Raw genomic sequence first — 22,797 nt, forward strand, 5'->3', positions numbered from 1 at the left:
TTGCTCTGCCCTTTGTTTCTACCAGCTTTTTCCTCTCCTTTCTCCAATTTAGTAATAGCAAATCTCTTTAGTTTTCCTTTCTCCCTTTTGTTACAACAGAATTTTGGTCTGAAGATACATAGTACTTATTAAGAATGCAGAGTAGGAATTAAAAAAAGGTATATAAGAAATGAGTAGTGAAACACTCCTTTGGACAAGAGGTGAGAAGAATCAATAAGTTATTTCACTTACTAGTGAAAGAGATGTGCTAGATGCACTTCTGTAAAATGCCTCTGTCCTGAATAATGTATTATCTGATATCTTATCTGAATTTAGAGAGCAGGATTTCAGCTCTAAAGCCACATGGGTTGTTCAATTGACACTGCAGCTAATGCTGACTCACTCTGCTAATCCTCTGGCTCATGAGACCAGGGACCTGTCTGTGCCATTAGCCACTATTATCACACAGGCTGGCACACCTCATCAGAACTACAAAAACCATTTACCTCATGAGCTATCTTCCTGGGTGCTCAGTTCTTCATCCTACATGTTTCTTCTGGCCTTAGATATAACTTAACAGGTTATTATTTAAAACTTATTTATTTGAATAAATAAATTTAAATTTCTAATATAATAAATATGGTGATGTTGTTTATGCTATATAGTATTAAAATACATTTAAATTAATTTATTTAAATAATTATGTTTTAAACTTCTATTTATTATCAAGGCAGATAACAATTAATAACAAAGCTGTTCTCCAGATGCTCTATTGGGCAGATGTTTGATTGTGATATTTTGTCTCCTTTTTCAGTGAAATTGCAGATAATCCTTATATGACTTCAGTGCCTGCAAATGCTTTCCATGGGCTTTGTAATGAATCTCTAACCCTGTAAGTTCTTCCAGTTTAAGTCACAAGGCAATCACCTCTCTGATAATTGCCTATGGCAAAATGTTTAAAAATAAAATTACTCCTGTCCTACTCTCTAGCAGTTTGCAACAGAGAAACATCACAGACATCATCTATATTCTAGTTTCCATAAATTCTGTTCTTTGACAGCTATTTGAATCAGTCCTGCTCTTTTCTTTAAACTGGCTTGACTAAAGTAGTTTTTCTATGACCGTAGTGCCAGTGAATGTTTACATTTGAAATAAAAAAGGAGAAAGTCTGCAAGGAGAGAGTGCAAAAGGAGAAAGTTTTCCCCCTGTAAAGATTCATCAGGGTTATAACTGTGTCTAACTTTTTTTGCCACCTGAGTGGTACATACCATGGAAACGAATGGATGGCAAACATCAGAAGAGTTATATTTGAAAGAAAATTCTTAAATAAGTTCAGTAATGCAAGTCAGTCAGCGTGAGCCACAAGAAAGAGCTGATGGGAGTGAAATTACTGTAATGAGTTATGACCTGAACGGGGAGGAAGAGCATTAGAATGCGAACAGAGGAATTCTAAAGAGATTCTAAAAAAATCCCTTTGCTCTAAGGTAGTAAAAGAATGAATTCTAAAAAGGTAAGGTGTGCCTGATAGTAAAATCAGACCTTTTTTGCTAGTTAGTTCCTGTAGCTTTCCTTAATCAATCCTAGCAGGATTTTGTTTCCTTGCATTTAGTTTAAAAGTGGGAAGATTATGATGAAGTGGTTTAGTCTATCACTGCTGTAAAAAGAGGTAGATGGCACACCTGCCAAATGGCATGCTTGACTCAGGTGCACTCCTGGGCATTTGTTTGATCTTGCACAGCAACTACTGCTTCTTCAAGAGATTAAACTTAACCCAAACATGAATGTGCTGTTGCAAAGAAAAATGATGCATAAGATGTTAGGTATTCATGTATTGAAGCAGCCCAGAATACACTGATGTAATTTCTTCCTTGCTTGCAGTAAACTCTACAATAATGGTTTTACCAGTATTCAAGGCCATGCTTTTAATGGGACCAATCTGGATGCTATGTAAGTAGCAGGTAATTCTCTTCTTTCAGAAGAAAAAACCCAAACTTCTCTGCATATTTGAGGCTCTGAAATACATATCTTAGTTTAATTACTTTAAAGGAGCAAAGAGAGGATGTTAATTTCAGCCAGCAATAACAGTATCATTGCTTAATGCCTTTTGCAGCATGCTTTTATTTAGTATGTATATTTAGAGCTCAGAAATAAAATCATGGCAAGTAATTCCACTGTGAGTTTTCTCCTGGTTTGAAGCTACAGTAAAACTTCATTTGATCAGTACCTTTTCTAAGAAAATTTGGAAGACAATTATGCTTTTTTCCACAAGACTGTTTGTTTTAGTAAGTGTAGCACTGATAATGGTAGCAGTTCTCTCACATGTGTCACTTACCTGCAAAAAAGAGAGTGGTGTAGGGTGCTGAGAGCAACTCAGAGGAACCTGTCACTTACACTGGAAATGAGATGCACATCTCAAAAGCATGAATCAACCTCTTCATACTTCCCTGCAACTTCTGAATGTATTTCCTGAAAAAATAGTATTTAGTGAGTGAACATCCTTTTTACACCATACCCACAACCATCTGCCTCAATCATTAAGAGTGAATAAATGTCAATTCTAGAGACTCCATTCTCTTTGGCAGAGCTTACTCTTGTCCTACAGAGGCTTGACCAAAAACTCTGTCACTCTCATGAGTAAAGAGATTTCTTCATCGTGACCTCTTAAATTAACCAGGGAAACATGAGGATAGATATGGGGTTTTTTAGTACTTTATTTTAAATTAGGCTTAAATTCTATAAGAATTCCATAAGAGCATCCTTCACATGGTCTTCATCTTTCCAAACTGCCTATTTAGCTTAGCAGCTAGCTAGACTTCTTAAAGTCTGAAAGGTTTGAGGTAAACCAAAGATCTGAAATAGATCTGATTTAATTCACACTAGTTCAGTTACTTTGAACTTTCACATGAAAAAGGAAGTTGTCCATGATGACATAGTGCTTGTACTAGTGCCCACAGAAATCACAAGATGTAAAATATGGCAAACATAAAGCCAGTGTCTTGACTGAATCCCTCTAAGCTGCATGCAGCAATACCCAGAAACTTCCAAGCCTTGGCCATTATATTAACTGTGTTGGCTCTTCTTACATTTTGACAAAACACAGGTTGGACACTATTTTGTAGCAATTTTTCTTTATGCTTCTCTCATAGTATGCAGGTGCTATTGCTTCTGTCTTCTTTGGAATTCTCCTTATTATTAAAGAATCAAAGGAAAATGTAGTTTTAGAAGCTCTGGAGTCTTAAACATCTGCTTTATTGAACTGGGAAGGAGAGAAGCAGACAGCACATACTAGCCTCTGTAGATACTGTTTGCTTATTTTTAGAAAAAAAAATGTAATTAGTATTCTTTAAAGATATATAAGTATTTTTTAAGGCTAAGAGTAGAGGGCTTTACTGAGAGATCTGGACAGACCTGAGAGCCAGGCACTCACCATCTCTACTGAATTTAAAACAAGAACAATTGCTGGACTCTCCATCTGGCATGGTGTAATCCTGGTTGTAGATACAAAGTGTGAGGCTGGAGAGCAGCCCCACAGAAGTAGAACTGGGGGTCCTGGTCACTGGCAAGGTGAACCTGAGCCAGCAGTGCCCTGGCAGCCAGGAGGGCCAGTGTTGTCCTGGGGTACGTCGGGACAGCATCACCAGCCAGGCAAGGGAGGGGATTGTCCTGCTCTGCTCTGCACTGGGACAGCCTCTCCTCGAGTGCTGGGGGCAGTTTTGGGTGCCACGATGTGAGCAGGCTATCAAACCCTTCAGTGTGTCCAAAGGAGAGCAGCCAAGATGGTGAAAAGCCTTGAGGGCAAGACTCATGAGGAGTGGCTGTGGTAACTTGGCTTGTTCAGCCTGGAGAAGGGGAACATGAAGGTGAGATCTTGTGGCAGCCCACAGCTTCCTCAAGGGGGGCAGTGGAGGGTGCTGATCTCTCTCTGGTGACCAGTGATAGGAGACAAGAGAACAGAAAGAACCTGCATCAGGGGCAGTTCAACTGGCCATTAGGTGAAGCTTCTTCCCCAAGAGGGTGGCTGGGCACTGGAACAGGCTCCCCAGGGGAGTGGTCACAGCACAGAGTTCAAATTGCATCGGGATGATGGCCATGGTCATGATTTTGTTTTTCACTGTCATGCAAGGACTAGGGAGTTGGACCCCATGATGCTTATGGGTCCCTTCCAACCTGATACGTCCTATGATTTATGATCCTAAGTGAATCCTACCAGAGACTGGCTATGATGCACTAGTCAATCAAATTTTAAAAGAATTAAAAAAAAATAAACCACCAACAGAGTAACTAAAACTAGACTTATGTTCATGGGTTTATCTACCAGCAGTAAAAATGATTTATTACAACAAACACTTTTCTCCTAATTAAATCATATGACAGTTACTTGGAGCAGAGCACTGCTCTAGATGTACAAGGCAAATGAGGGAGCTGAACATGAGTGGTAAAGACTTTATCTGTTTGATAATCTACACTGAAATTTCTAAACTAATTTTCTGAAGTAGTTTGGTTACCATATGACAGGATAAAGTATAATTTTGCTAAGTGCAAGCTTGGAGATTTGTTGTTTCTAGCGGCAGCATTAAGTTAATGTAAGAGGCAAATATTTCATTTTCTCTATTCTGACATTTCTAATTTGAACTCCTGTTTATCTACCACTGTAAAAATAGGAGCAAAAATAAACTAACAGAAAAAGGATGAGGGAAATTTGAATGTGTTTTGAATGACTATCTCAAGAACAAAAGTAAGTAATAAAGCAAAACTATCAAAAACAATAATAAATGTTTGGCAAATTATTCAAAGACTTCATGTTCCATCCATAAATCAGAAGACATTTTGGGAATCTTGGAGGCTATCTTCTACTATGCATTATGCCTTTCTTCCACTCTTACAGTATAAAATGCCTGTCTAATTAAAGGGGGCCAAAAATTTAATGCAGGTGTAGGTGAAAAACCGTGGATAAAGGGTTTCCATTATCATACTGAATAATAGCACTACCTATCTGATCTTGTCATCCAACAAGGACTGGTGTGTAACAGCAAACCACAGTATTGCTGGGTAAGTTTTATAAGGGCAGGGAAGTCAGGAACCAGGAATGAAGGGCTCAATGACACTTTTACTGAAAAGCATTCATCTGACACTTGAATCCCTCATCTTAACCCATCATTCAAGTCCTAAACTGCATCACTCCTGCAAAGCAGTGCTGCTGCGCCAATGTTTATTTCTGTAAGGTAATTGGCGAGGAAAGAAGAGTTTTTAAAAGATATTTTCAGCAAATGGCAAAATATATTTGTGATGAGCTTTTACAGAACTATCTAAATTACTGAAGTGGAAATGGTGCAATCTCCATCTAATCACAAAAATAAACTCCAAAAGAATATATTTACTTTAGTATACACTTTCAGGGTTCACTTACAATGCTTGGCACAGCTCAGAGTTAAGATAAACAATTGTGTGGAAAAATCATATGATGAACCCTTAGTACTGCTGACTTGCATCTTTTTTGCCTGTTCTCCCTTTCTTTAACCTTCATTTCATAATCCAGCTGGATGCATATATTTTACATAGCACTTGAAATGTCCTGTTAGTGTTTTGTGCCCTCAGAAGGTCCGGCTCAGCATCCTGCAGTCATGGTGTTTTCTGGTGTAGTTGAGGCTTAACGCAATATGCTTCCCACTTACCCCTGACCCTGAGTCCATAGAGACTGTTAGACACAACTATAGGTGGTTTCATGCTCTGACTGGATTGAAAAACATGAAAAAGGGCCTTCATTTGCTTAGAGCACTACAAAACCATCAGCATCTCCTACTCCAGATTCTGCACTTACTGCTACGGATTTCCTGCAGTTTGCACTGGGGTATTCATGTCTATCTGATTGCCATCCACCAGCTCTCCAAAATTACAATTATTCTAGTGTCCCCACTGAGGCTAGATACTACACATCAGCTATGTGATTTCAAAAACTTCTATGATTTGTTTAGACATGTTGACACCACTGTTGTGGTTTCCTCTTCTCCAGGGAATTTAAATGACATTCTATATAATTTAACTATCAGTAACAGCAGGATTAGTGGCACTTTCAGAAGGAACTGACTCTACATAAGCTTTTTTTTGTCAAATTAGTATTTACCAAAGCCTTATTCTTTCCATCTAAAAGCAGTACCTATCAAAATAAAAGGGCCTAAGCAACTGAAACCAATTAGCATCAGGAAATTGTACATTCTGAGGGGCTTGACTCACTGATGTGGAAACTGGCAGCTAACACTGCAGCCCCTCCTTAGTAACACATGGTTCTGTACTTCCCAAAGTCTCTAGCTGTTTCTATTTGTAACTTTGAAGATTTTTATCAGGCATACAGCTATTATATTTCAGGTTTATTAGTCACTATGGTACTCAAACATCAGGGGAAAATATTTTGAAATTGGACAAGCAATTTAGTGGTTGTATAATAGGGTCTAGTTACTAAAGCAGATAGGTTTTATTAGGTTAAGCAGGTTTTGTGTTCTTCAGCACTACAATCTAGATGTTGAAATCTTGGATTAATTCTTAACTGTTGCTCTGGTTTTAATATTTGTATTCATTTTGCAGACAAAATCGTAAGGAAATTTGCACACTAAAGGAAAAGATCAGAACAATAATGTGCCATTTACAAAATATGAAAATCAGTTCTCAGAAAACACAAACACCAGGTGATGCTAGAATGCCATATATTAATAAAGAATGAAAGCTTATTTCAAACAACAACAGCTAAGAAGGTGATGTAAACTATTTTCCTCTGTAAGAAACAAGGCTTAAGGCATGAGTAATGTCCAATGAATAGCATGCCAGAAGCATTATTTGGCTCCCTAACACTTTCTGTTGTGTAACCCAGATGAAGTGCATTTACTTCTCATTTCTTACTATGGTGATCAATATAAACTTATATCCACTGAATGTTATGAAAAATTTGCCAATGACTTCAACCAGGACAGGATTAGAATATTTACTTAATTTTTTCCACACCACAGCTTGCCAGCTGGGCAAGGGAAAGGATTGTCCTGCTCTGCTCTGGTGCAGCCTCACTGTGAGCAGTTTTGGTCACACTATAAGAAAAGATATTAAACCATTAGAGAGTGTTCAATGGAAGGCTGGATGGTGAAGGACTTTGAGGGGATGTATGAGGTCACTTGGTCTGTTCAGCCTGGAGGGGAGAGCTCATTGCAGTTACAACTTCCTCATGAGGGAAAGAGAAAGACCCTGATTTCTTCTCTGGGGTACCCAGCGACAGGACAGGAGGGAATGGCCTGAAGTTTTGTCAAACAGGTTTAGGTTGGATATTAGAACAAGGCACTTCACCCAGAGGGTGGCTGGGCACTGGAGCAGGCTCCTCAGGGAAGTGGTCACAGCACCAAACCTGACAGAGTTCCAGAAATGTTTAGACAACTGGCACGTGGTGTGACTCCTGGGGCTGTTCTTTGCAGGGCCAGAAGTTGGATTTTGATGATCCTTGTGGGTCCCTTCCAACTCAGAATGTTCTGTGACTCTGTGAACTTCATACCTTCATACACCCTCTGACATCTGTTGTGACCACCTTCCTATTGCATTTTTTATCTTACTAGCTAGCTACATCACAAAATTCTGAATGTTTATAACGGAGTACCAAACATCCCATTCTTTCCTTGCTGTTCTTATAACAAAACTTTGATCTTAACTTTTGGCCTGTATATAGAAACTTCCACTTGACTATGGAGATTTTAAAGCATTTAAAAATTTTATTGAACTCACAACATGGAGGAAATTGTTTTCCTGTTTGTTCATGATGTGTTCCATCATGTAATTCCCCATACACCATTCTGACAAAAGAAAACAAAACTATTTGACCTCATCCTCACACATATGTTCTTGAAGATAGTGCATATGCATGTGCCCTTATGTGTATGACAGTGAGAGAAAAAATTTGGAACAAAGATAATAAATAAATTAGCAAAAATGAAGTATTTGTTGAGGAATTAAATTGCTTTTAAAAATGGAAAACCTGTATTTTGTTTCTTGGGTACACAGAAAATGAAGTAACTGATTATGTTTCAATATGTGGTTGGGAATGGATGCCCTTTATACATATTGCTTTTGTACATTTGTGCAGGCAAGTAAACTCAAGATCTTCAGTAACCTATGGATAACTACTTCCAAATCACTGTATTGTGTTTGTTTCTGCAGCTATCTGCACAAGAACAAATATCTCAAAGTTATCAATGATGATGCATTTCTGGGTGTGCACAGTGGACCAACTCTGCTGTAAGTAGGTGAAAATGAACTAGAGAAAACTTTAAAAATAATACTGTTTTAGCTTACAATTTCTTTACAACCATTAGCATCAGAGCAGCAGGGACAGGAATAGCATGTTTACAAAAATAATACCAGCAACAAAACCTGTGCTTTAGGAAACTGATTTATTAAATGCTTGTATCCTACATTACATATACTGTTCCTACCAATTATTCTTATGGAAGATTCTGTACTACAACCTGTCTTATGGTTGTACAATTATAATACAAAAGAAGGACTCTTGTACCACACATGTAAAGGCAATGAAAGAGAGGAAAGAGAGGAAAAAAATAATTTTAGACAGAAAAATAGTTATTTCTGATGCTCTTCTTTTTTCTCATGTTATTTGGCTTCCAGTCTGATTTTATAATCCTCCAAAGAACTTTTCACTAAAATTAGGAATGTTTTATACTTGCAGTCTAAACAGCCAGCTATCCATCTCCTCTTCGAATGATGTACCTTCATGGCTAAGAAGAGTCCTAGCAGTACTTATAACTAAAGAGAGATGTGGTACTGACTATAGTGTCATTACAGAGAGAGGTCTTGCTTCTCAAAGGCAGAGGGCCAGAAATGGCATGTCAGCACAGTAAATCAACAGTGGATTTACAGAGACAGAGTATTTCATATCATGATGCTTTGCTATCTAAGTCCTAAGATGAAGCTCCTAGGATGGTGTCACAGTTTACCACTGGCCTGCAGCTCAGCTCCACACAGCTGCATATTTGCCCCTGCACCCAATGGGGTGAGGGAAAGAATTGGAAGGGTAAAAATGAGAAAAATCATGGGTTGAGATAATGTCACCTTAATAATTAAAAAAGGGATGTCGAAAAAAAGTCAGAGGGTCAAGAAAACAAACCAAATCCAAGAACAACAAGTGATGTAACAAAAACAATTGCTCACCACCAGCCCATTGATTCCCAGCCAGTCCCCTGGCAATGGCAATCTTGGCAAACGTCCACCCAGTCTTTACTGCTGAGCATGATTTGATAAGGTCTAGAATATCTCTTGGTCAGCTGGGGTCAGCTGTCCTGGCTATCCTCTCCCAAATTCTTGTGCACCCTTAACCTCCTTGCTGGTCAGATGGTGTGAAAAACAAAAATTGCCTTGTCTGTGTGTAAGTGCTGCCCAGGGAGAGCTAAAACATCCCTGTACTATCAACGCTATTTTCACTCCCAATTCAAAAACATAGCTCCATACTAGCTACTGTGAAGAAATTTAACTCTATGCCAACCAAAACCATAACTAATAATAGAATTATTAATTCAAGTTATTAGTTTTTAATTTTATTTTAATGTAATTTTAATAGCAGCTTAGGCACTTGTGTTACCCACAGATAACCAGGAATTATTCTGCATGTGTGATGTGGAAAAGTTTTGCCATAAAATGAACAACAATTTAAAGCTGAATCCTTCCACCTGGACAGATCTCTTAGGTGACCTTCAGGAACTAGAATTATTTTAACAGGAACAAAAGAGTTTCTGAAACTCCCACATATGCATTACCTTAAGCGGGCTGAAGTCAAAAGATGAAAACTGAGTGAAAACCTAGTATTTGTGGTTGTGTCATGTCAATGGCCATTAACATCTCCCACAGGCAACAAAAATGTCCTTGCAAATGGTGCCTTAGTAGACACCCCCACTGTACCATCATGACCAGTGAGTTACTTACAGAGAGGCCACAGATTTGTTAGCTAGGGCAACAGTCTGAAAAGTCTGACCAATACAGCCCTTCCATATTCCCTTGGGCAGTGCAAACAACTTAGCCTGTTATAAGGAATAGTTTAAGTAATTTTTCAGGCACCTTGGTGTTGTTAGCTGACCATTTAGTCTTCCTCAAAATAGTTTTACTTCCAAGTTGTTTCATCTTGAAAATTAACTCTATGGAAAATTATTGTGAGAATATTGCTTTTTTTCTGGGACAATGAATGACATTGCTTATAGTGGCAGCAGTGTGCACCAAAAAAAAAAATTCAACAATTCCAAAAAGGGAACATTTATGGAGCTCTAAAGAGAAATCAAGTCTTGCTTCCCTACCAAGCTGGCAGAACTCATTGTCTGGAATTCCCTATATGCACTCTTCAGGTGAGACAGGAATTTATGGTAGTTGGAATGTGTGCCCCAGAGATCGTGCTTTTTTTCTGATCAGGATTTCAACAGCAACCTAAAGGCTGAAATACAGACCATGGATTCACTCAAATGGGGTAATATTCCATTTTGGTTTTGAAAGAAACCCAATGAGCAAGTTTAACTACAAAGAATTGTGCCTGACTATATGTATGTTGGGTGAGTTTGGCCATGCTCTCAGACCACCTAATTAAACATACTCAAGTATTGAAAAGCTAGGTAATTTCTTTTTTTCAAATTTGCAGTTGACAACAGCAGAGGAAGCAGGGATTGTGCTCACTGAATAGAGGAAAACAGATGTCAGCAATTCTGGTTCCTTTGTCACTGTTGCATACTCAGATGTATGTGGATGTATAAACTGATTGCTCCCTTTAGAAGACTATTTTAAGAGAATGATGACAGTACATTGCTCTTCACCTCAAAATGAAACCTTGGCAAGGATTCAGCAACTCGGTGGACCTGATTTACTAAATGCGACAAGAGCTGCTGCCGAGAGCAAAAGTTCAACAGAGTACAACAAAAATACAATCAGGCTCATTATTCAATTAGCTTTTGAACATAGTCCAAACCCAAAATGTTACAGTCACATAAGATACATGTGAGCAGTTAATTATCTGTAGAATGCAGAATTGCTCTTTAAAGCATCATTTCCCAGTCTAGGAAATGGTTCCTCCCATGGGAAGAAGCAAGTCTTTGAGCAAGAGGAGCACTCTGTATTTTGCTAATCAAACAATGCTTTTTTTTAGATTTAAACAATCTTCCAGTAGAGTTAAAATAGTATCTGTAGTTTAAGCTCATCTATTTTATGCTTTATCTATTCCAGTTGTCAAAAATTTGTATACGAATAGGTAAAAATTCTCAATTGTACTATGATGCATTCTATCTCATTTTCTTAACTGTCTTTTAATTTATTGCTGCTACTGAATTTCATACTTGAGTTGTATGCTTCCAGCAATGAAAAGGATTATTGACAAAAGCTATTATCACTTAGATCTAGTTCTGAAATACTGACTTCATAAAACTAACAAAGAATTAGACTGAAATACAATAACCCAGGAAAAAAGAAAAAAAAATCTGAGCAAATGAATATCTGTTTAACCCTTCTATAATATACAGTTGGTTCAGAAAACAACATCTGTGAATTCATAAGCTATATTTTATTCCCATGTTTATATGGACCTCTCCAAGGTCTCCTTAACATTCAATATAATGTGTAAATTTCAGCTGAGATAAGCAACAGCCTAGAAATACAAGAAAATAGGTGAGGACTAAACAAAACCACTACCAAGCCAAAATGTTGAGAGTGGTTGAGAGCACTTTGGTTGCTGTTCCACCTCACAGCACAGAACTCTACACAAGCACTTCCAGTACCTGAGTGGGCTCCAGACCATGGCTACTTCAAAGCTGAAGTCTGGTCTGGCTCTAGGCTAGCTGAGAATGTTGCTAGCCTTTTCCATAATCCTGAGCATTTGACACCTTCCACAAGAGTGTGTCTGCCTGGTTTCTTTCTCAGCCTTGTAGGCACTTGTCAAAGGCCTTGTAGAAGTCCCAGGAGACTTTGAGTATATCATACAACGCTCAGAGAAGTTTGCAAGGCAGGATTTATTTCTACGTAAGCCCCTTATGTGCTGACTTTCCCTAGGTATATCACATTCAGTGGTGGCTTCTTTGCTGCCTTTCTGCAAGAGAACAAAGCTGAAGGTTCCACGACCCTTTCACCAATTCAACTACTTCCTCCTTCAGCTGCTTCAGAACTATTCTGGTGAAAACCATCCAGTCCTTGTGACTTGGTAGCATTCATTTTATCAGTTTCCTGCTAGCCAGTTTTATGGTCACTTCAGTTTGAGACAGATCCTCTTGACAAGCCCATCAGACCTCTTGCCCATTCTCTTGTGTTTCTTTAAGGGTGTAAGCTACAGCTTAGCAGTGCCAGCAAGACACTCTTACATGCAATGTAAGCACTGTTGTGTTAAACCTCATCTTAGTTATCAATATGGTTGGATGTTAATGAGACAGACATAATTGCAGTCAGTTCCCATTTTTCTCAGCAGACCAAAATCAGGACTGATCATCCTTGACTGATTGGGACTGACCATATTTGGCTGATCAGGGCTTGGTAAGAAGCAGCAAGACAAGAGGAAATCGCCTCATGTTGTGCCAGGGGAGGTTTAGATTGGATATTAGGGAAAACTAGTTCTAATTTCCTTTTGGGTTCAAAAAATCTGACAGTGAGCAAGACTTCTAGAGGGGTAAGAAAGTGTAGAAAAAAACAGATTTATTTATTATGAGAGTGTTCATGATAAAACAATGCTCAATGTTCTTACCCTAGAACTACTTTTAGAGGTTTACTTCTTCACAGACTGTAATTTTAAAAACTTAACTTCAAGTGTCACTAGAAGAGGTTCTGGGATAAAGCAAAAAACTGGGTAGAAAACACTAGCAGGACCAGGTGACACTCACCTGGCAGTCTGAAAGGAAAGCCACTGCCCCATCAACTGTGAATCATCTCTCTCATAAGTCCGCTTTAGCAGACAAGTAGAAATCAACAAACATAATACTGAGTTTTCTGAGAGAATCAGGATGGACTACAATAGAAGATCTGAATTTCAGTATATAGAGAATATTCTTTTAGGAATTGCAAGGCTTTCTATTAAAGTGTGCCAATGGGTTAAAATTAATCTAAGGAAGTCTTAGGGAATATAACTCTTCCAATGGAAGATGTGATTTCTTTAAAGGATTTTTAAAACTGTGTGGTTGCCTATATATTTGTATCTCATTGGCTTTAAAGGTGTAATTTTAAAAGTCATGATATTTCTTTATAATACATATTCTTTATAATACATTACAGACATTAAAGACAAGAGCTTTAAAAGACAGTGAAAATCATGGAGAAATTAACAGCCTTCTTGAATTTGAATGGTATCAGAACTTATCCAGGCAATATGAAACCCCCACCTCCTTAGGATTTGATTTTTATCGTAGAATTCTGTGAAACTCCTGAAGAACAGTAACAATCTGAAAAAAAATCTGATCTAGTAATCTTTTTCTTTCTTAGAGACGTCTCCAGAACAGCTGTTGCCAACCTTCCAGCCAAAGGACTGGAAAGCCTAAAAGAACTAATGGCCAAAAATACCTGGACTTTAAAGAAATTACCAGCTGTAAAGGTATTTCTTCAGCTAATGCGAGCTGACCTATCATATCCAAGTCACTGCTGTGCTTTCAAGAGCTGGAAAAAAAAAAGTGGGTGAGTTTCACTAACTGGCATTTATTTTTTTAAATATATCAGTAAAGACAATGTTCATAAAAATACATCAATTGGCACTTTTGTAACAATTTTTTCTAGGTATAGAGCATGTTCTTTGAAACAGGTTACAACTGCAAAGTGGCAGAAGAATTTTTTTGTAAGACCTTTTGCAGCAGTTCCTCCTCTTGTTGAGCCCAGAATTAAAGTGAAAGAAAAAAGAAAAGGGTAATGTGCTACAGCAAGGCCTGGAAAAAAAGTGCTGGAGAGGTTATAGCCTCAAGTCTCATGCTTTGTAACTGAAGAGCTGTTAACTACTGAAAATGGTTTGACTACAAATACTGTTGCAATGAGGTACAGAATTCCAAATTGCTGCACTGCTAGTTAGACTGATGGAAGTTGTGGGAGAAATTGAATAGTGAGCAACAGTGAAAAATAAAGTAATATTGTATGTCATACAAGAAGTTATAAAGAATAAATAAATGCTTTCTTACCTACTAAGAATGTAGATCTCAAAAAAGAAGATGGAATATGGATGTCAAACAAGTAAAATTACTACTGGGGATAAAATTAAAAATACAGTTAAATAAAAATAGCCCAGAAAAGCTATCGTACGTTTTATGGTCTGTTAACAAAAATATATCCAATCACATTTTCATAGCTAAATTTTCATCCGGGATGATTTGCTTTTGAAGCATTCTCTTTGTTCATAATCTGTGCACCAGTCAAGACTGTAAATGCCAGCAGTGATTTCCCCATCTACTCTTTCAGGATCCTGGAGTACCTGATATGTAACCAGAGCAGCCACAGCATTCATAAGAGATCAGTCAAGACTCTCAGAGACCCATTTTACAAAGATTATGCAGAAGAATACACAGACCACACCAGTGCTATGTATGACACAAACACCAAGTTTACAAGTTTTCATGAAAATCCCCATTATTACATTTTTTTGGAGGAGCGTGGAGAAGGAAATCTTGGCTTTGGCAAGGAGCTCAAGAACCCTCAAATGGAAGATGTCCAGACCTTTGACAGTCATTATGACTATCCTGTCTGTGGAGGCAATGAAGACGTAATATGCACACCAGAGCCCGATGAGTTTAATCCCTGTGAGGATATAATGGGATATCAGTTTCTGAGGATTGTGGTGTGGTTTGTGAACCTGCTTGCCATCCTAGGCAACATTTTTGTCCTTTTCATCCTTCTCACAAGTCATTATAAACTGACTGTACCTCGCTTTTTGATGTGTAACTTGGCCTTTGCTGACTTTTGCATGGGGTTATACCTCCTTCTGATCGCTTCAGTGGATCTCTACACCAGGTCAGAGTACTATAATCATGCCATAGAGTGGCAGACGGGGCCTGGCTGCAACACAGCCGGGTTTTTCACGGTCTTTGCCAGTGAACTCTCTGTGTACACCCTGACCGTGATCACCCTGGAGCGCTGGTACGCCATCACCTTCGCCATGCGGCCTGACCGCAAGATTCGCCTGCGGCACGCCGTGCTCGTCATGCTGGGAGGGTGGCTCTCCTGCATCCTGCTTGCCCTTTTGCCACTGCTTGGTGTCAGCAGCTACAGCAAAGTCAGCATCTGCTTGCCTATGGACACTGAAACACCAGTGGCTGAAGCCTACATTGTCTTCGTTTTAATGTGTAACATTATCGCTTTTGTCATCATTTGCGCCTGCTACATAAAAATCTACGTAACTGTGCGAAACCCCCAGTACAAGTCAGGGGACAAAGACACCAAAATTGCCAAGAGGATGGCTGTGTTGATTTTCACGGACTTTCTGTGCATGGCTCCCATCTCCTTCCATGCTTTATCTGCCATTATGAACAAACCATTGATAACTGTCTCCAATTCCAAGATTTTGCTGGTACTTTTCTACCCGCTCAATTCTTGTGCCAACCCCTTTCTTTATGCTATTTTCACCAAAGCTTTCCGCAGAGATGTTTTTATCCTGCTAAGCAAGTTTGGTATATGTGAGCATCAGGCTCAAGTCTACAGAGGTCAGACAGTCTCAGCCAAAAACAGCAGTGGGTCTTACGGGCAGAGAATCAGCCGAGGGATAGGTCAGGTTCTTACAAGCATTCAAGACCCAGTCAATGATTTCCTTCCTGCTGTGACAATGCAGAACCAAATTCTCATGGAAGAATGCAAGCAAACTGAGCTCTAACATCTCAAAGCATCACAGCCAAAACCTGGGCAAGAGGTGATTGTGCATACAGTGAATCAAGTGAGAAGATAATATTGTCCATGTCCTTTTCCCCTAGGTTATGTGTTGCTATAGCTGAAAGTACCTCTGGAGTGGTCTTCTTTCAGATAAACCACTTATTTGAAACCTCTTATTAGTGGAGGGGAAAACACATGGTCCTGATGACAATTCTTGAAGGAGATGTGAATGCTCTACCTAAATAAGAAAATTATATATAAACTGAGCAAATATACCCTCATCCTAAAAAAAAAAATTTAAAAAAGTAAGAAGCCCAGCAGTAAGACTTGGGGGTACTTATATGACTGAAAAAAATAGACAAAGTTGGATAATTAAAATCATACTTAAAAAAAATTTTAAAGGCTGAAGCTCTCAAACACCTACATGTCAAAAGGTTGGGGCTTTTTCTAACAGCAATTTTCTAAGACTTCCACCACAACTTAAATGGAACAGGTTTCTTCTCATTCTGTCATCCTGACCTGAAACAAATCTAGTCTTTTGTTTGCTGTTCTTGGTTTAATTTGGTGAGGTGGGAAAACAAGCTTCTTCTTCATACTGCATTTATAGTGGTAAAAGGCAAATTATCCCTGATTTTGCAGCTGCTCATAAGGTAACAGGTAAGAAAAATTAGGGCATTTGTGTCCATTACTATCACTCTCTCACTTTTGGATAAATCTATTTAGGAACTGGTTTATTTGAATTTGTTTTGAAGACCAGGCTACCTAGTCAATTTAATGATGTTGTTTTGGGTTTTTTTGGATGACTGATCCAGTTGTTACCATATTTCAGAGCTGTTTTATCTGAGCATATTTATTGCTCTGAACACCCTGCAATTCCTGCTTTCTTACGACTTCTGCTGTCCCTACTTACCTCCCTCTCACAGGGTAGAATTTTCCTTTTAGCCCTTTCTATGTTGAGCCACCTCAATACACCTTTAGGTTCCTTCATGCCCTACAGTTTACTGCATTGAAGGCTGACTTCTAGCTCCTCAACATGCTTTAAGAACATCTGTCTTGTAGCAAGACCTGTTACCTGTCATTCGTAACGCCTGCAGCACAACTACAGGAATGACATAGTTATCCTTTGGCTGACCACAGCCTGGCTGAAGCTGGGATATATGCTCTCCACAGTCTGCTTAAGGAAATCCATGCTCAGACCCAAGGAACAACTCCCAGCCAAAAGCATTAAGGCATCCTTCGGCCCTACATGCTGCTCGATGGGGCCAGACCAAGGTCAGGCTTGGCTGTGCTCAGCTCATTCTTACACCACAAAGAAATGAACGGAGGCCTGGCCCTCCACCTCCTGCAGACATCAGGACTCGGGGTAGGAGCTGCTCTGCACCAGCTGCATTGTTAACACCTGAGTGGCCTGAGTGCCTGGCTTTGCTGGCAGGATCACACCTGATCCCAGCCAGCTCCACAGACTGGCTCTGTAGAACTGCTACCAAGGTTACCATGGATCATTTCACTCAGCCATTTGAAAGCCTTGGCATAGGAATGGAAAATATTGTGCGAATATTTGCCTTCAGGTAGGAATTTTTAAATTAATTTTATAATATCTCTGCTGGTTTTCATGGAATAATAGTTTTTGAGGAACTATAATTAAATTGATCAGACAATAGTCAGGATTTATATAATGTGGGCTACTAGTATCCAAAAAAAGGTAATGGTAGAGCCCTTTGAACTGCTGGCGACTACAGATGGAAACAGAGTGATTGCAAATACCATGTACATACTCTATTTGATTCTATATTTTCCAAGTATTTACAACTCAATTAGATTCTGTTTTTCTCATTGTAAATGAAAGCTGCTTGCATGAGCAGAAGCAAGGGCCTAGATTCATGAATTCCATGAGATGGTGGTCTAGAAAATAAATAATCTATCTTTGTTAATGCCATTTAAAAAATCTACAGTATTGTATTATAGACTAATTTAGCTGTTTATTTGGGGGAGAGGCATATTTTCACTTTAGGTTGATTCTCAGCAAACTCTGAAAGCAAAACTGCTGGAATTCAATAATAATTTATTACCTCCTCTTCTGTAATCTGGAGTTGCCCAGTGTTACATCAGAAACAAAGACAGCTTCTTAAGTGTGCAGATCAGCAAAATTCCTTACTCCTTACTGGAAAAGAAAACCCAAGCTTAAATCATATTCCTTTTTGGAAAGAAAGGAAAGACTAAATCAAAATTTATGTTAAAAGTGCTTTTAAAAGTAACACGAATATTTTATTCACAGAAACTAGCAGGACTTGGGAAAGGTGTGTTAGGTTGGACTGGTACAGGTTGTTTGTAAACTAACAGCAGCTGTTTGCTGTTACTAATGGATGACATATGTTTACACATTATTGAACTTTTCTCTCATTATTACATATACCTTATGCCTGTTAAAAGAATTCTGAGATACTGCCTTTATCAACAAAGTTTGGCATTTCCAGTTTGTCTTGCATAGTCCTTGTGTTTAACTTGGTAAAAAACATTTTAGTAGTTTTTTGCCTCTTGGAAAGGTGCAGGCAAATACAATTTAAATAATTTTTTTGCCAGACCTTTTCTTGTAAATGTTTGTATCCTATAGGTATTCTCTTCCATTCCTGCTCTGATCAACTCCTTGAGCCATTTTTGGGTTTGCACACACCTTTATGTAGTACTTGCTATTTTAAATCAGTCTCAGCAAGTTGTATTATTTCTGTAATATTTCATATTTAGTATGTATGTTCTCTAGAATACTTCAGAAATAATGCAAATCATGGGAATAAAATGCTTTGTTTGAAACTGAAAGAGGCTCGACAAGTATTTTTTGGGAAATTTTAAAATACTTTTCCTATACAAGAAGTTAATACTATTTCTTTTGCATTCAACTTCATTGCTCTCCTTGGCTAACCTATCCCATGACACACTGTCTGATGCAGGTTTGGGGGGCTTTAGCTCCATCACTAGCTGTGAGAGGGATGACCTAAATGGCCACCTCAGACAGTGAAGTAGGGATAGAAAGGAACAGAAGTAGTACTGCTGAGCTCAGGGGCTCCACAACCATCATTCATTACATCCAAGATAATCCAAAAGAAAAAAGAGCCGTAAAGTTGAGATGGGGCCTTAGTTATGAACACTTGGAACTTTCTCTAAGCAATTTAATGGCTTTAGGTGACCTTGGGTAGTCTCCTCTCTCTCCAACAGAGAGAGATGTGAGTTTTTTATAGAGTAGGTATTGGTTCCAGATGACATCATCTGCAACAGGTCAGCTATAGTCCAAGTAAAGCATACCCTGCCCTGCTATTTGTGTTTGGATTCTGAAAACAGCACAAGCCATCAAAGATAAATTTCACATAAATAGCATAGCATTTTGGCTCATTAACACAAATGCCCTCTTGCTTCCTTTCTTGTGGGATAAATAGAGTATTCATGCTCACATTACAGGAAAATCTGTACCAAAAAAACTCCTTAGAAAGAGAAGCCCTATATGCTTATGTGTTAATAATATAAACCAAACCCTCCCTCCCAAGCTGTTTGGGAAGGCTGATGAGTAATAGCAGCATAATCTGTATTGTTTTTCTAAGAGATGCCAGGCATCTGCACTCCAAAACCACTTGGTAATCAAATGATTCTGGGTTGCTGTTACAACTGGACAGGGAGGCACAAAATTAGTTGGATATTATGCCTTTCCCTTAGGCACTGTCCTCCTTTGTAGAGGCTCTGAAAATATGACATTATACTGCACTTACATGTAGGCTTTGTGGACTAAGGCAGGAGATGTTGAAGGGCTCTCATCATGCCCTGGAACAGAAAATGGTTAAGAGGTCTTAGTGACGCACACCAGGAGATTCTGACAACATCGTCAACCTGGAATTCAACCCATCTCCATAAAACTGGAATACTTTTCATCTGTTTAGTCAATTCCATCTGACCAGACTGATTTTTGTGTGACTGGAAATCATGATGTGAAAGTAAACAAATGAAGGCTCAATGGGGTCAATACACAGAGTATTTCATCAGAACACATCAGCTCTAACTTCCTATTCCCATTCCACACCTTGCCCCCCCTGTGCCCCCGTGCACACACACTGGTATGAATTTCCACAGTATCCCAAATTTCTAGGTTCTCAGACACGATACTAATTCTATGTAGCTTTGTAACTGCCTGGCCTTACATTCCACCCTGAATAAATTTGCTAACTATTCCAAAACATGGGAAAGTCTCATGAACTGCAGCACCAGAATTGGACCTCATTGGGGCCATCTTGAACTTACTCCTTTCAAGGGTTTAACTTCCATGGGATTATTATAATCAACTTGAATCTTACCCCACCTTTTTGGGAGGACTTCTCTGTGCTGTCCCAATTATAGGCAACACCAGGGCTTGTACTTGTGGCCATCTCAAGTCATATTCTTACTGCTGCACACCTGTGCAGTTCCACTGAGTTCCACTGAAGCTTGTGAAGCTTTGATGAGTTCAAGGAGAAAGAACACACTAATTTTGGTTCTCAGCTATTCAATATGCAGCTGTGATGAGGAGTATCCTTTCTTTTTCTTCTCTCTTAAGGAAAAAAATATGTTGTGAAAATCAGCACATTAATAACATGTTTCTGAGAGCTCACTAAACGGTCATTAGAAAGTGACTGAAACTATTGGATTGTTACTCACATATATACTGTGCTAGTTTTTACAAGACCTACTTTGCTGTCTGGAAGAGACTCTGTTTCAAACACTGAGACTGATAACTGATTGGACTGCCAAGCCCATACTGGCTGTCTTACAGCTTCAGCTGAAATGACAGTGGCTTTTTGAAAAGTGAAGAAAAACTGCAGTACTCATATCTTTTGTGAAGGCAGAACTGCAACAAATTAAACTGGACCAGTAACATGAATTTTAACAAAAGTCTTCGCACTGCAGGCTCTGCGGTGTTACCTGAATGTCTGTCTGCCCCATGGCCTGCTGCTGACACATGCAGGATAGCACTGAAATACCAAGCAGCACTTAAGCTGTATTTGTGCTGGTTTCAGTCTGACTGTAGTAAGAATTCCCTAAGTTATATGTGGATTACTGCTGCTGCCTAGAGGGAGCTGTGGAAACAACAAATTAATTCTTTTTTAGCCAACTACAGATTTGCGACTAAACCCTGCAACGGTCAGTATAAAGCAGCAAGAACAATATTTTCATCAAAGCAGTTAGGAGAGTGCCTGACACACTGGCATGTACACTTTTCCCATGAAAACTCCAGAAGGGGAAAAAAAAAAGTGGTTTTTCAATTGATACATACACTTCTCCTTTGACATGAAAGTAAACTTGCAGTCTTCTCCTTGATTTTTGTTTTTTTAAGGGATGGCTGCATTATTTTATCTTTTTCTCTGTACTGTTCCCTTGTTCCAGTTTCTCTTTACATCTCTTTCCTCTGCTATTGCAAAACCCCCCACACAATTTTAAGAATTACTTTATGTTTCCCATCTACTATCTGAAGGGATTTAGGCTACCCGGCAACACAGGAACCTCTGAGAGAAATAACAAAGTAGTTTAAGGACATGAAAATCATTTAGGACAGAAAATGAAAGCTAAAAGATATTCTGAACAAAGATTAACAGTAATTTGATCTGGTAAATTTAAGAACTGCTCTACTTTCTCTCTGCCCCCTCCCAAAACCAACTTCAATGATACATGCAAAAACATCTGTGATATGAATGTATTTCACCTTTAGCTACCTGATTTTTAACACCAGTATCATCATCACACTTATCAAGCCCTTTGTCAACTCTTTAAACATACAGGGAATTTCACTAGATGCTGATTTAATGTTTTAAGACTGAAACTACTTATTCAAATCAGCCAGACAAATTCAGCCCACAAGAACTAGGACATCAGAAATATTATCCCAGCACTAAGGCTTTTTCTTCATTAAAACCATGAACAAGGTGAGCTGAGGAGGAAAGGGCTTCCATCCTGCAACAATTTGAATTTTCTGAAACAAAAGGCAATCTGTGCCAAAGCAGACCTATAAGCAGTATTCCCAGCAAGAGAATTCTGCAATAAATCCATTTTTAGAAATGCTGTACTTCCCACAACACTTTGTCTCCCAGAATCCATTACCTGGTGGAATCAGACAGCCCACCTAGAGTCAGCCACTTGTTCCTCCGAGGGGAAAGGTCTGTATGAAACACTCAGATGCTGGTACAGCAGGACACATGAGGAGCCCAATCTGCAGGGGAGTCGCAGCAGGATTCCTAGGAGAAATGGGAAAAATCAGGCAGCCAAGAGCCTTAGTAGAGAACTGCCTTCCTTATTTTGCTGGTCAAAATGGTTTTCCCCATCACAAGCAAGGAAGGCTGTTTTCACCTTGACATTAAATTCAGCAGCTCCAGTACTCATAAAGCAGCGTCCGGACTCTCTTGGGATTCCAACTGTCTTATGTTCCTGACATTAAGAGGGATTTTTCCACAACATTTTCTCCTTCACTTGGTTCCTCTAGCAAAGGAAAAACATTTCCACCTTGACAGAATCACACATTCACACATAACATTTTTTGCTGTTACAAGATTATTTATTATTTTTACAATTTAATGATAGCCCTTGCTTTGGATTTGCTACTGAAATATACTTATCCAAATTAAACACCATGCTTTCAATTTCAGTAAATTTTTATTCACCAAACTGAACTAAAAAGGAAAACGAAAACTAGACGTTTTTTTAAACAGTTATCATTAAAAAGCATATTAAAATAGCAGTTTAAGAATATCCATCTTCAGAGAGCAGTTTTTGACCTATGGAAGTGAATGGGCAATTCAGAATCATTTGCAATGTAAAGCACTATTTGCATTTATTCTCTCCTTAAACTATCTACTTCAGATAATCCTCTTTCAGGTCACACAAGGGCATACACATTTATACTGTGGGAAAAAGCGTAATTACATAGGCACTTTGCACAAAAATAACTGGGAAAGTCTTCACTCTAAAGAAAAAAAAAAT

General features: G+C 38.7%; 1 protein-coding gene across 1 annotated transcript in view; it reads left to right on the forward strand.

Moving 5' to 3' along the window:
- Positions 1-16,387, forward strand: part of TSHR (thyroid stimulating hormone receptor) — a 42,199-nt gene extending 25,812 nt beyond the window's left edge. Inside the window, exons 6-10 of the mRNA XM_059850101.1 lie at positions 794-871; positions 1,858-1,926; positions 8,167-8,244; positions 13,453-13,641; positions 14,410-16,387. Of these exons, the coding sequence (XP_059706084.1) occupies positions 794-871; positions 1,858-1,926; positions 8,167-8,244; positions 13,453-13,641; positions 14,410-15,814 (1,819 nt within the window). The 3' untranslated portion in view covers positions 15,815-16,387. The remainder of the gene's footprint in view (positions 1-793; positions 872-1,857; positions 1,927-8,166; positions 8,245-13,452; positions 13,642-14,409) is intronic.
- Positions 16,388-22,797: the final 6,410 nt, after the last annotated feature.

Source organism: Haemorhous mexicanus, chromosome 6 (assembly GCF_027477595.1).
Source record: "Haemorhous mexicanus isolate bHaeMex1 chromosome 6, bHaeMex1.pri, whole genome shotgun sequence".
Taxonomy (NCBI): domain Eukaryota; kingdom Metazoa; phylum Chordata; class Aves; order Passeriformes; family Fringillidae; genus Haemorhous; species Haemorhous mexicanus.